The sequence below is a fragment of the Cyprinodon variegatus genome, unplaced genomic scaffold (genome assembly GCF_000732505.1).
Source record: "Cyprinodon variegatus isolate N-32 unplaced genomic scaffold, C_variegatus-1.0 Scaffold798, whole genome shotgun sequence".
Classification (NCBI taxonomy): Eukaryota; Metazoa; Chordata; class Actinopteri; order Cyprinodontiformes; family Cyprinodontidae; genus Cyprinodon; species Cyprinodon variegatus.
In genome coordinates, this window is record NW_015151251.1 from 214,610 (window position 1) to 226,666 (window position 12,057).

The 12,057-nt window shown below is 37.5% G+C and overlaps 1 protein-coding gene across 1 annotated transcript in view; it reads right to left on the minus strand.

The window, feature by feature from the left end:
* entpd8 (ectonucleoside triphosphate diphosphohydrolase 8) overlaps positions 1-10,309 on the minus strand; it is a 20,145-nt gene extending 9,836 nt beyond the window's left edge. The window contains exons 1-4 of the mRNA XM_015396441.1: positions 10,157-10,309; positions 5,236-5,353; positions 1,893-2,043; positions 1,602-1,761 (exon numbers count right to left, since the gene is read on the minus strand). Of these exons, the coding sequence (XP_015251927.1) occupies positions 1,602-1,761; positions 1,893-2,043; positions 5,236-5,353; positions 10,157-10,273 (546 nt within the window). The 5' untranslated portion in view covers positions 10,274-10,309. The remainder of the gene's footprint in view (positions 1-1,601; positions 1,762-1,892; positions 2,044-5,235; positions 5,354-10,156) is intronic.
* Positions 10,310-12,057: the final 1,748 nt, after the last annotated feature.

Consider the following 12,057-nt stretch of genomic DNA (forward strand, 5'->3'; position numbering starts at 1 on the left):
GGCCTTAGAATCGCATATCTGCTATTCTCGGATGACAGGGTTCTATTGACTTCATCAAGGCGTGACCTACAGCTCTCACCGGAGTTCTTCGCAGTCAAGTGTGAAGCGGCCGGGATGACGATCAGTGCGTCCAAATCTGAGACCCTGGTTTTGAGTATTTTTTGGGGGGGGTTTATTCATGAATGAGGGGAAGATGGAGGAGGATATCGACAGAAGGACTGGTACTGCATCTGCTGTGAAGCAGGCACTCTACAGGTCCATATATGGTAGAGAGATTTGAGCTAAAAGGCAAAGCTCTTAATTTACCGGTCGATCTGCGTTCCTACCCTCTTCTATGATCATGAATTTTGGGTCATGACAGAAAGAACAAGATCCCACATACAAGTGGCTGAAATGAGTTTTTTCCGTAGTGTTTCTGGGCTCTCCCTTAGAGATAAGGTGAGGAGCTCAGTCATCTGGCCAGTATTTCTCCACAGAGTGGCTCGGGCATCTGGCTAGGATGCCTCATTGACGCCTCCCTGGTGAGGTGTTACATGTATGTCCCTCCAGCAGGAGACCCAGAGGGAGATGTTTCTAGGCTGGCCTGTGAACGCCTTGGGATTCCCCTGGATGAGCCCTCCCAAGTGTCTGGGGAGAGGGACGGCTGAAGCTACTGAAGCTGCTACCCCGGTTAAGCAGAAGACAAAAGCAAGCTAGCTGGCTGGCTGGCTGGCTGGCTGGCTGGCTGGCTGGCTGGCTGGCTGGCTGGCTGGCTGGCTGGCTGGCTGGATGGATGGATGGATGGATGGATGGATGGATGCCCTTCAATTGCAGGACTGGCTTCCAGTGCTTACTTCCAGTACTGGCTGTACAAATGGTGGCACCCTATCCCTGCAGTACGACTTCTGGCCATTCTAGGAATGAAAGACGGTTTTTGCTACCAGCTGATTTTGGATACCAGGAGAAACACACCAGCAATTGTGTAATGTAAACACCATTTCTTGCTTACATCATACAAGCATACATCATGCAACATTGTGCAGGGTGCAGTGGAGTACAGCAACTCACAAGATCACTAGACTCCAGCCAGAGTAGGTTTGGATCATGAGCAGATGAACAGGAAGGTTTTTGATCATTTAGAGAATCAGATGTCAAATTTGAGGAACATATTCTATGGAACCTGGGAATTCCTCCTTCACACCTCTATTTTTGTTTTGCTGTATCAGTGATATTAGTTTTACAATAAAGGTTAAGGGCAGTTTAGGTAAGAAATTGTCTTTTTGGCTTCCCAACAAAAATTTGAAAAAGGTCTTAGAAATGCTATTGTTTTACATAATAGCGTCCAAAGTAAATTAAGATTAAGGTTTTTAAAGTTTTAAAAAGGGTTTCGACCTTTTCAGGATCCAAGCTCAATATAAGAAACATTCTTATCTCTATATTTGGGGGAGATATACAATCATATGATCTGTTGTGAAAAAGCTATATTACTTAATAGGTGTGTTTGCAGCTGCACAATTTAACATCATCATGTTTCTGAATCAAAAGGCTGCTCTACATCTGCTACAACTATTATGCATTCCATTACTAATTCACTTCAGTAACGGCAGGCAAATACAACTTACCTTAACAAAATTTTCAAGTAAGTAGTTGACTGTGACCCAGCCATAGGCCCCCTCGGCCTGCCCAGTCAGGATTCTGGCTTCCTTATACAGGAAAGGGTAAGACTGCAGTTCATTCTGTACTTCTTGCAGGACACGTCCAGACTCTGTATGATTGATTATGCTGTAAAAATGAGAAGTGTAATGAAAGAAAAAGAAAACTGTCAAGATATTTTGATGCATACTATCACAAATGGAGTGACTGAAAAAGCAGGTAGAAAATTATGTCTTGTATTTAAGAAACTTTATAGTAACCTAAGTAGCCTCATCCCTGCTGTAGCACCCAAGCAAAGTGGAGTCTGGTGATGTCTAGATTGCGGAATCTCCTTTAGTGCGTGCTTCATACATTCCTGCAAACTCTTGGCAGCACCACCAGGTTTTCCAGCATAACTAGATATCCCACCACCTGGACAAAAAGAGTATGGCAGCTGTACTAAGAAAGAGACTTCGTATGAACTTCATAGAATTACACTTCCTTTTTCCAAGATGTGGTTTCCAAGGGACTTCAAAAATAAACCAAATTAAAAGGGAACAAATTTAAGTTACCAATGTGCCCCCAGCAGGGGCAAATTGTGAGGAAGTCACCTATTTCACAATGAAGTCAACTCTTTCACAAGAACTTGCATTACTGTAATGAAATGAAGAGAGTTGATGATTTTAATCTGATGACAGAATGGAAGTGAAAGTGACCTTTCTAATATAGACAGTCACTTTCACTTCCATCTGGACATTCAGGGTTAAATGTGAATTTCTGGAGAGAAAAAAAACAACTTCTTTTTGCATTTATATATATAGATATATTAAGAAGAAGTCAATCAGCTCATCCACTGGGGCAATCAGGACCACCTGGAGCTTAATCCTGAAAAAACACTGGGGATGACTGATTTAGATGTTAAATCATTTTACATTCATAAACACATTTCTAAACATCTTAAAACAGGTGCCAACATGCTTTGCACCTGTTGTAAAGATGCAAAATGTGTAGGCAGCTGTTTTAAGAAGTGAGACCTTCAGAACATCAGGCCATTAGGCACTATTTTCCAACTTAAAAACTTGGTCACAAGCAACACCTACCACTGAGCACATGATCACATGATTAAGATCCTAAATAAGGCTTCAAGATTATAGCACTGTCATGTTCTTTAGAAACTAAACACAGTGACAAAGGACATTTTTTTTCTAACAAGTCAACAACTTATTTATGATACCATGATAAATTTATTGAGACATTAGCTGAAAATGTAGATAGGTAACACAGATATAAAAAGAACTCACTGATTTATTATTAAAAAACAACCTCATAAGATAAGCACAGAATATTGAACTCTTCATAGATAGGATATATTTTTTGTTTCAAGAATAGAAAACGAAATATCAAAAAAAAAAAAAAAAAAAAAAAAAAAAAAAAATATGTAGAATTAACTCAAAGGGAATCTTGAGTCCAAGTCGATTTTCAGTAGATGTGTTTATTGGTTAATATTTTTTAATTAAAAGTGTTTTCAGATGTTTAAAGTCCTGGGGTGCTCTGTAACTTTTTGGTTCCTCAAAGAATTTCTGGTTTTACAAACTCTGGGAATCATATTGAGAATTAGAGGTTACAGCCATGAGCTCTTGCTCTTCTGTCAGTTTGATATTTGCATTAATGCAAATACAGGTTCCATTTGCCCATCAGGCTTGCTTTCTACTAAATCGCATATTTTTCAGAATTAAGATACTTCAAGTATTTCTCTGTAAGAAACGACTTCCTTTAAGCCGTGAATGAACATTTCACTTTTTCCCAAACAAAAGACCATTTTCTAAGACATAGAGGGTCAGTGTGGAGCCAGAAGAATGAATCCTCTTTAAGACCTTTCATCACTGACTATAAAGGATATGTTTTAATATAAAATTTGTCCAATTTTTAAAACTCAGTGTCATTTATAAAGAAACTTCCCGAGGACCACTTTTGCAGTTTGTCGAACTCAGCTTTATTGTCCAATGTGCACTTAACAATAACAAGACGTACAGCGTATATGCGTTAGCCTGCTCCCGGCTACGGAAGCCCAACCATGCCATATCAGTACACTTAGTTTTCAACGTTCAATCTTGACAACACTTATACTTAACTACTTCTCATTCTAGGCAACACTAAATACATCATGAATCCCCCCTTATGTCTCGGAGGTGCATATTAACTAACTCACCTGCACTCTCTTAGTGCCTAGTTAGTTACTAGAACCTAATGTTAACAAATTTGGTCATTTTTCATTAAAGTCTTTTACAGGTTGTGGTTTGGTACTAATGGCCTTCTATACAAAATAAAACGGACAATAGCCACAACAGTAATCCCTTTGATTTGTCATTGTGATTGCACAGTACAACACAATCTGTCCTTTGCATTTAGCCTATCTCTGACTGCTTGTTGCCTAAAGATGACTTAGAAAGCCAACAACGAAAGGTCTGGACAAAGTATGTATGTACCTTCTGCTTTTTGGATTGAGTAAGGATACTTATACATATATTTTTTTCATTTTAATTTATATTATCAATAGGTTGTTGATATTTTACTAGTGAATTACACAACAGGCCACTGTGAGGATGGCAATCAGTTGATCCCTGCTGTAACCAAGTTGTTCTGCCCTACAGTTTAAAAACAGTTAAAAAAAAGTACTTTGAAAGCAAAGGAAAAGATGAAGAGTCTCTTAATCAACATTATTGAAAACAAGCATCTTGAAGAGTGCAAAAGAAATGTATGTAGAAAAAAGTCATGAAAAAAATATAACGGATAAAGTAAGAGCAGGAGGTAGGAGTAACCTCAACACGCTGCATACATGTTGGCAGCTGCTCACAAACACTGACTCAAGCCATTTAACAAGGACCACTAATTTTATATTGATTGAGTATTTAGCATTCAGTAGTATAGTAAATGATGCCCAACATGACATAAGCCAATGATAATGCTATAAAACAACACAGTTATATGAAAGCAATTGATCCATGTCAACAAGCAGTTTCAATTTTTTGTAAGGATTGAGAAACTGGAACAATGATGTGCACAAATGACTAAATGTTGTAAAAGATGCATTATTCTGCAAATTTTAATGCTGTAAAAAGGCACCAAACCGACTGAAAAAAAAACTACGTTTAGGCAATGAAATCCAATAACTTTAGTGAAACTCAATGATATTGAATAAACCTAATTATAATTAGTGTAAAAAAATTGAATGAATTAACGTCACAGCATTAAGTCAAAAACGTATTCTAATGCTATTTATTTTCTAAACTGTTTATTTTATTTTATTTTTATCCCTAATTACTTTAGATAAAACTAAATATACAATATCCTTTATGTTTAATCAAGTGTGTTTACGGAACCACTTGACATAACTTGGTTAGCTAAATCAACAGTTCATTTTAGCCCTTCTGACTTGGAAAGCTGAAAACCCATTAAAGAATAGAAAACCAAACATGAAGAGCAGAGAACTGCTACAGGCACCTTCAATGCAATCTTGAAGAAAGCTCAAAATTCTTAATTACTGCTAACCAGCAGAGAGAGTTATTTTGCAGTCAGTAAGGATGTGAGAAAGTGTAGTTATTGGTTTCATTAAGAAATACTCACCTTCCACATTACATTCACTGTGCTGGGTAACAATACCAGTTCCATTTTGCTTCTCAGCTGGCCAAGTGTAGATGTACAAGGAGGTGTGGGAGGACCCTGCATCAAGTACAATTCCATACTAAAGACAGACATACAAAAAAAAAAGTCAGAAACATTAAGGATGAGGTGCATAGGTGCATTTCAGTTTAAGGCTAAGGTTTTCAATTCATCAAAGTGTATTTTTCTATATTTTTTATGATTTACATTTAAAAAATAGTTTTAAATTGATTTTATTGATTTTATTCATAAGTGTTTTAAAGCGATGTTTAGTTTTAAATTTTGATTTTACCCTTCTATGATGATTTTACCTGTAGCACTTTGAGAGTTTAAAAAAATATATAAAGTGCATTACAAATAAAATGTATTATTATTATTATTATTATTATTATTAAATGTAGTTGTGTTTTAAAGTGCTTTTACAAAAACCATTGTTTTATTTCTATTAATTCCCTTGTGCCTAAATTATGCTCTATACAACCATGTGGTTGCTTGCCATGCCAAATCTTTAGTATAAAGCTGCTAGAGAAAATGGATTAAATCTTACACTGCTAACTGAAAAACAAACAAACAAACAGAAGACTACTAGCACAGCAAAAACCCAATAGAGATGGGTAACATTTTCTGTTTATTTTCAACACCTAAAATTAGTCTTTTTTTTCCCATTCACATGTTCTTAAGGTTAATGTACTGGCTGAGGTGGGTACAGTAAAAACATGTGCTGAAGTAAGAGTTGCATTACTGCAATACATTTATTTAACTTCTGCAGAAATAAAATTGAAATTTATCCAGAAACATAATTGCCACCAAAGTAGTTTGTGAAGAAGGATTTTTTAGTTTTTTTTATTGTAACAAAATTATGAAGTAAAAAATTTGAAGTTATTTGCGTCATGTATTCTAACGAATAATTAAAAAAATGTAATTTTAAAACAAACATACTAGATATAGAATGTACTTTTTACAAAGTAGAACAAAGTATTTCCTGTAACAAAATCTAATGTCTACTGTTTATTTAAGTAGACAAGAAAGTAAAACATCAGTAAGACAATAGCTTGTCTACAAGAAAGGAATGAATCATGTGTGTCCCTATCTAATGGATTCTGTTGAGAAACGCTTGTTTTTCATTAAGTTAATTTGTGCAATATTTGTTGAATCAGAGACTTGGCTGAAGAAAAGCAGCTAGAAGTAAAAATTATGATCTAGTAAACTACAACTCTTTTTTCAAGATTTACTCAAATATAGGTAACTGATTAAATGTAAACATAGCTACTACACACCTCTGGGAAATGAATGTGGTGTAATATTAATAGTTTGAGTTTGTTTAAGCATAGTTCATCCCTTTGCAGTGTGTGTGTGTGTGTGTGTGTGTGTGGGAGGGGTATCTCTTTCGTTTCTCTTCCTCTAAATGTTTGAGGTTTATAATAAATGTCAGGACTCCTGTCTGTGTGTTTGTGTTCTGTGTTTATCTCCCTTACTCCACCTGGTACTGGTCCACCTCCTCACACACCTGCTGATGGTTTCCTCGTTAAAGGAGTGTTCCTAAGCTGTTGACTGCCACTACCTCGAGGCCAGAGTGTTTGCCAGTTTTGGGTACTCTAGCCAAGTTGAGTTTTGCTGAGTCAAACTGAGTTCTTGTCAACCTGAGTTTTAACATTGTTTGTCTTTTGCCTCTCGGGAGGAAGTCATCCTGCAAACTGGATTTTTCGGCCCTTCTCTCCCTGAAAGGATCAACTGAGCTTCAAACTGAGCTGGGGTTCAAACAGAAGGTTTGGATCCACTTTCCCCAAGAGATTGTTTGAGCTTTCCACTGAGAAAGGGATTCATCTCCATTACGACCCGTTCAAGTACCGCAGGAAATCTGAGTGGCATTTTCTTCCATTCACCTACAAACAACCGTTTTCTGGGTAAACCCTGTTCCGGCCTCCACCGAATCAGACAAACACTGGAACTACAGCATACAGACTAGAGTCAAAGATTCAACAACTTCTCTGGAAACGTGAGTCAGCAACCAAATCCTCTTCTCCAAGTTCACAAATCTATGTTCCCACTGAGCCTGAGCTAATTGCTGTGCCTTCCCCTCACTTTTCAGTTCCGGTTGAGCAGTGTTCAGAGCAACACTTCTCTCTGCATTATCTCTTCGATAAAACCTGGTAAACCTTTCCCCTGGTCTCCCTGTTTGGTCTTCTGCATTTGGGTCTGAACTTTAGTAAAATCATGACAACAAAGCTATTTATATGCACAAATCAAGAGAAATACTATAGCAAAAGAAAAATCTGTTAGGCTCTCTTTTTGACATCAAGACAATTATTCTTATTGCCACATCGCCAGACAGGACACTGTTAAAAATAAAAAGAAATGTGCGAGGTCAGCTTTTTGAGTTTGTGTCTTTTTGCATATTTTTTATTTCATTGACCCATTTATTTGTCATTTTTGATTTGAAGACTTATCAAAACACTTTTAGAGGGTTTAATGTGTTTTCTTCTCTCATTGACCATTTGTCTCTAAAAATTGTATACATGCAGTTTATGGACCTCTCTGTTATCTATACTTGCTTGCCCTTGCAGTGGAATGGCCAATGGTGGCCAACTTCAGAGGCCAGGAGGGAGAGAGGTGGGGTACACCATAAGGGTTGCTTGCCCTTTGCTGAACAACACATTAATACTTAGGACAAACAACCATGCACACACTGTGACTCATACCTAAGAACAGTTAAACCAAATTATCTAATAAAAACTGCTGCAGAAAATGCTCTGCTGCGGAACCAAGATATTTATGTTGTGAAACTTCTTAGTTTTTCACACTTGACTAGAGTATTCACGACATGTGGGGATGTCATGATCTTGGCACCATAGGCTGGGTTTTACTCCGTTTCCTCTCCTCTGCTTTGCTCTGCCCCGCACTCATCACCTCTTATCAGATCCACACGTTTTAAGATGCGGAGTTCCGCTCCTCTGGACTTCACTCCTTCTTCTGGGCTCAGACTGAACTTTGTAAGGTTGGTGACGTTCATGCTCGTAGTCATTCCCCATTTGAGTTCTGAAGTCACAGACCTGAGTGAGTGTTTCCAGTAAGTCGGCCTCAGCTGATCAGATGCCACACGCAGCATTTTCAGTAAACCCTTTTTAAGCAATCACTGTCTGTCTTGTCTGAATTCTGGGTCCTACGTTTAGAGCCTTCTGACACGGGACGCTGTGCATAAGGTTAACGAGGATTATTTCCTAATGTTAAAAGCATCTGCTGAATCTGATATGGTGCATTCATAAGATCCCATGGCAGGAGAAAGAGTATGAGAAATTTCCCACAAAAATATGCTGCTTGAAACCCATTGACTTTACTCAAATCATTCTGTAATGCCTGTGTAAATTCTGAGTAATCTGGATCATGGAAACGATCAGCAGGCTACAAATCGGAAGGCAACGACTTTCGCTCAGTTTGCTTGAAGCAAAAGCAAAAAAACTGAGCAAAAGTCTTTAAGCCTATTTAAGCCTGTTTGTGGTGATCATTCTCTAATGTTAACATGTCATTGCTTGTTGTTTTTAAATGACATGTTATCATAATTTTCCCCTTGAAAATATTTGAAGTTGTTTTTGAGATGAGCAGAAAAGACAAACATATATAATTACAAATGTTCTCTGCTATGCTTAGATCTGTCTTTACACCTCTTTGAAATTTTCTCTACTTCCTTGCTTAACATATTTTAAGTACTGCCCTAAATCCTACATGTCAGTCATGAACAAGACTGTTCTAGATTTAGGAGAAATAGATCAAGTAAAGAGCAAAGCAGTTCAATCTGAAAAGTGTGGAACACATTGTATTTACCCTCCATTACAGTTAAAGCAATATTTATTGAAACTCCATGGCAACCATTTTCTTTATCACTTAGCTAAAAAAAAATAGACTCGCTCTAAGTCTAATTAATTCTTAGTATAAATACCGCTGTTCTTTGATGGGCTTTGTTAAGAACATTAGAGAACTAACAGTATCATGAAGTTCTTGTTACAAAGCATAAAGGTCAAGAAGAAAGAAGCAGAGTGTTAAGCTCCATTAGTTTATGTTGCAATATCTCACAAGTTTTTAATTTCTCACAGAGCTCTGTTTAATCCAAGAATTGAACTTAAACACATAGTACAACTTCATATGTGCCAAGACATGGCTGCCATCTAAGCTGACTGGCAGGGTAGAAGACGTAGCTTTGACACCCATAGTAACTGTGTAGAGCTGTAGAAATATTCAGGTCTGGTTGAAAATATGTTGCTAGGACAGTTATACATTTTGCTCTCCTGTTATCAACCCTTTTGCAAAAGCTTGCACAAAAAAGTGCGATCTAAGAATGCCACAGGAAATCCTGTGTGCTGATGGCTATATTTGCAGCAAACTTGTGAAAAAAAGGTGTTCTGAACAAATGAGGCAAAATGTTAACCAGCCACATGTCGTGCAAAGCTAACTCTGCACATAAACCCTGAACACGTCATAGCAGAATGGCATATTGGCAAAATGTAATATTACCATGATAGAGATTATTAGGTTTTAATAGAAGTGCACCCTATTTTATTTGAGGTAGTCTCTGTTTATGGTAGAGCTGTGACCGATTCTAAGAGCTAAATAAACTTCCCTTTGATTTAACAACCTGAATAGACAGAGACAATATTTTCGTTTTGGTTGCTGATTAATAACTCTGCTTGAAATTCTAATCCAAGTTAATGACATCTACCTATAGTGCATATATATTTGAACTATATATATATATATATATATATATATATATATATATATATATATATATATATATATATATATTTTTTTTTTTTTTTTTGCTAATAACACAAGAATGCAGGGTTGCACCCTCAAACAATGGGCTACTAAACGATATGCAAACCAAACCTACCATGTTCTCAGCAGGCATCTTCACCTCTTTTACTGGAAGGATCAACAAGCAAATCCCAATAATTGCCAGAATCAGCAGCAAAATAGCACTGACAATTTGGGCGCGATGGGGACTCATAGTTGAAACTCTGTTGCAGGTTCTGTGTGTGCCTGACTGCTCTGCAAAAAGAAAAATGCACTCACACATATGTTTGTGTGGGTTTTATTGACATGGTTTCCACAATGTAAAATGTGTTTCCTCTTTCGAACTCCAGACCCTCTTTCACAACCACTATTGACTAGTCATCTGAATTTTGTCAGAGTACAAGTAGATTTCTCAGATAAGAGAAGCTGTGGCCATAGTGACAGTCCTCCAGCTTCCAGAAGAGGGGATTAAGAAGGTAGAAATATAGACTTGCACTTTGGGGTTAGGAAATAAATTTTACATATTTTTTTGTTATTTATTCAAATAACAAAATTAGGGGATAACATTTCTTTCATGTTTTTGTCATTCTCTACACGCTTGTTAGGTCATATGTTGTTGTACTTTCCTGTTTCATGGAAGGTCTGTTGATCACAGGGTGTAGTATATCATAAATAAATAGGGCTACAGTGTAGGATGCAGGAGTTTGTCTTGCAACTGGAGAGTCAAGGCTGATTTATACTTCGAAACTAGGTCGTATGTGTAGGTGTCGCAGTGAACAAAAAGACGTCCCCACCCCCTAGCGGACACTCTGCTGCACCTCTCCCAAATTGTAGGTGACCGCAGACAGGAGGCCTCTGATTGGTGAAATCTACATCCGCTTGCCGGCTTGTTTTGTTTGTATGACCGCAATAGCGGAAAACAACCCATGGAGATGGACCAGCTAGAAGAGTGGGACCCATTTTCCACCTGGATCCCTGCTCTTTTTCGCCCTCATGTCCCTCCGTTGTCGGACAAACTCTCCCCCACTTCCTCAACGCTTCGGCGGGTCAGGAACGAAATTTTACACAGATAAATCAGAAGTGTTCTGGCCTAAGCAGCCCAATAAGTGCCTGATGTTTGTTTTCCAAATACATGTATCCCACCCTAAAGGGTCCTACAAAATATTAATCTCTGTCTCTTCTAATGTATTAGTCGTATCCAAAACTAGCCATGGAAGAAAATGAATTGTTACAGAATGCCTTTATTGCTTTAATTAATGTTTATTCAGCTGCTTTTTTTTTTTTTTTTTTATGTGATTCTTCACCAGTTCCAGAGTTACAGTTTAGCCGTAACAGATATACTAAGAAAGAAAAAAAGAGAATGTAGGAGATGCTGCTTTCCTTTAAAAGTCCTTTCTGTTTTGAGAAGCTAATGTTGTTTTTTTTAGACAAACAAGAGCTCATTCTACAGCTTGGCTTTTAAATATTGTAACACTATGTTTACTGTCAGCAACTAAACATGTACACCTTCAGAAGGGAATTCTATTGAAGAATTAATTGACATTACATCCTTTTTTAATCATTTCAAAACTACCATATTTTCACGACCATAAGGCGAACCATACTAAAAGGCGCAGTCTCAGTTATGTGTGCCATTACTGTATTTAACACACACATAAGGCACACCGTATTACAGGGTGCGGGTTTTATATACAGGTACATATCCTCTACTACGTTTAAATACCTCTACTGTGTATTTAAAAATAGAACGGGAGCAAAACTGAGTATGTTTGTGCTTTATTCATGTATTCATTACAAAGTATTAATCAAACCTGGGAGCTGGCCGTGAGACAGACACATCGCTGATGACACAGAGCGCTGTGATCACTCCTCTGAAACAGTTTATTGACGCATAAATTAACTTAAAATGCTGAAATCTGCCGGCAGAATATGGAAAAAACCCCCTGGTCTCCTTACATACACCTCCCTCAGCCACGCTTTCATCATCTCCTCAATGAG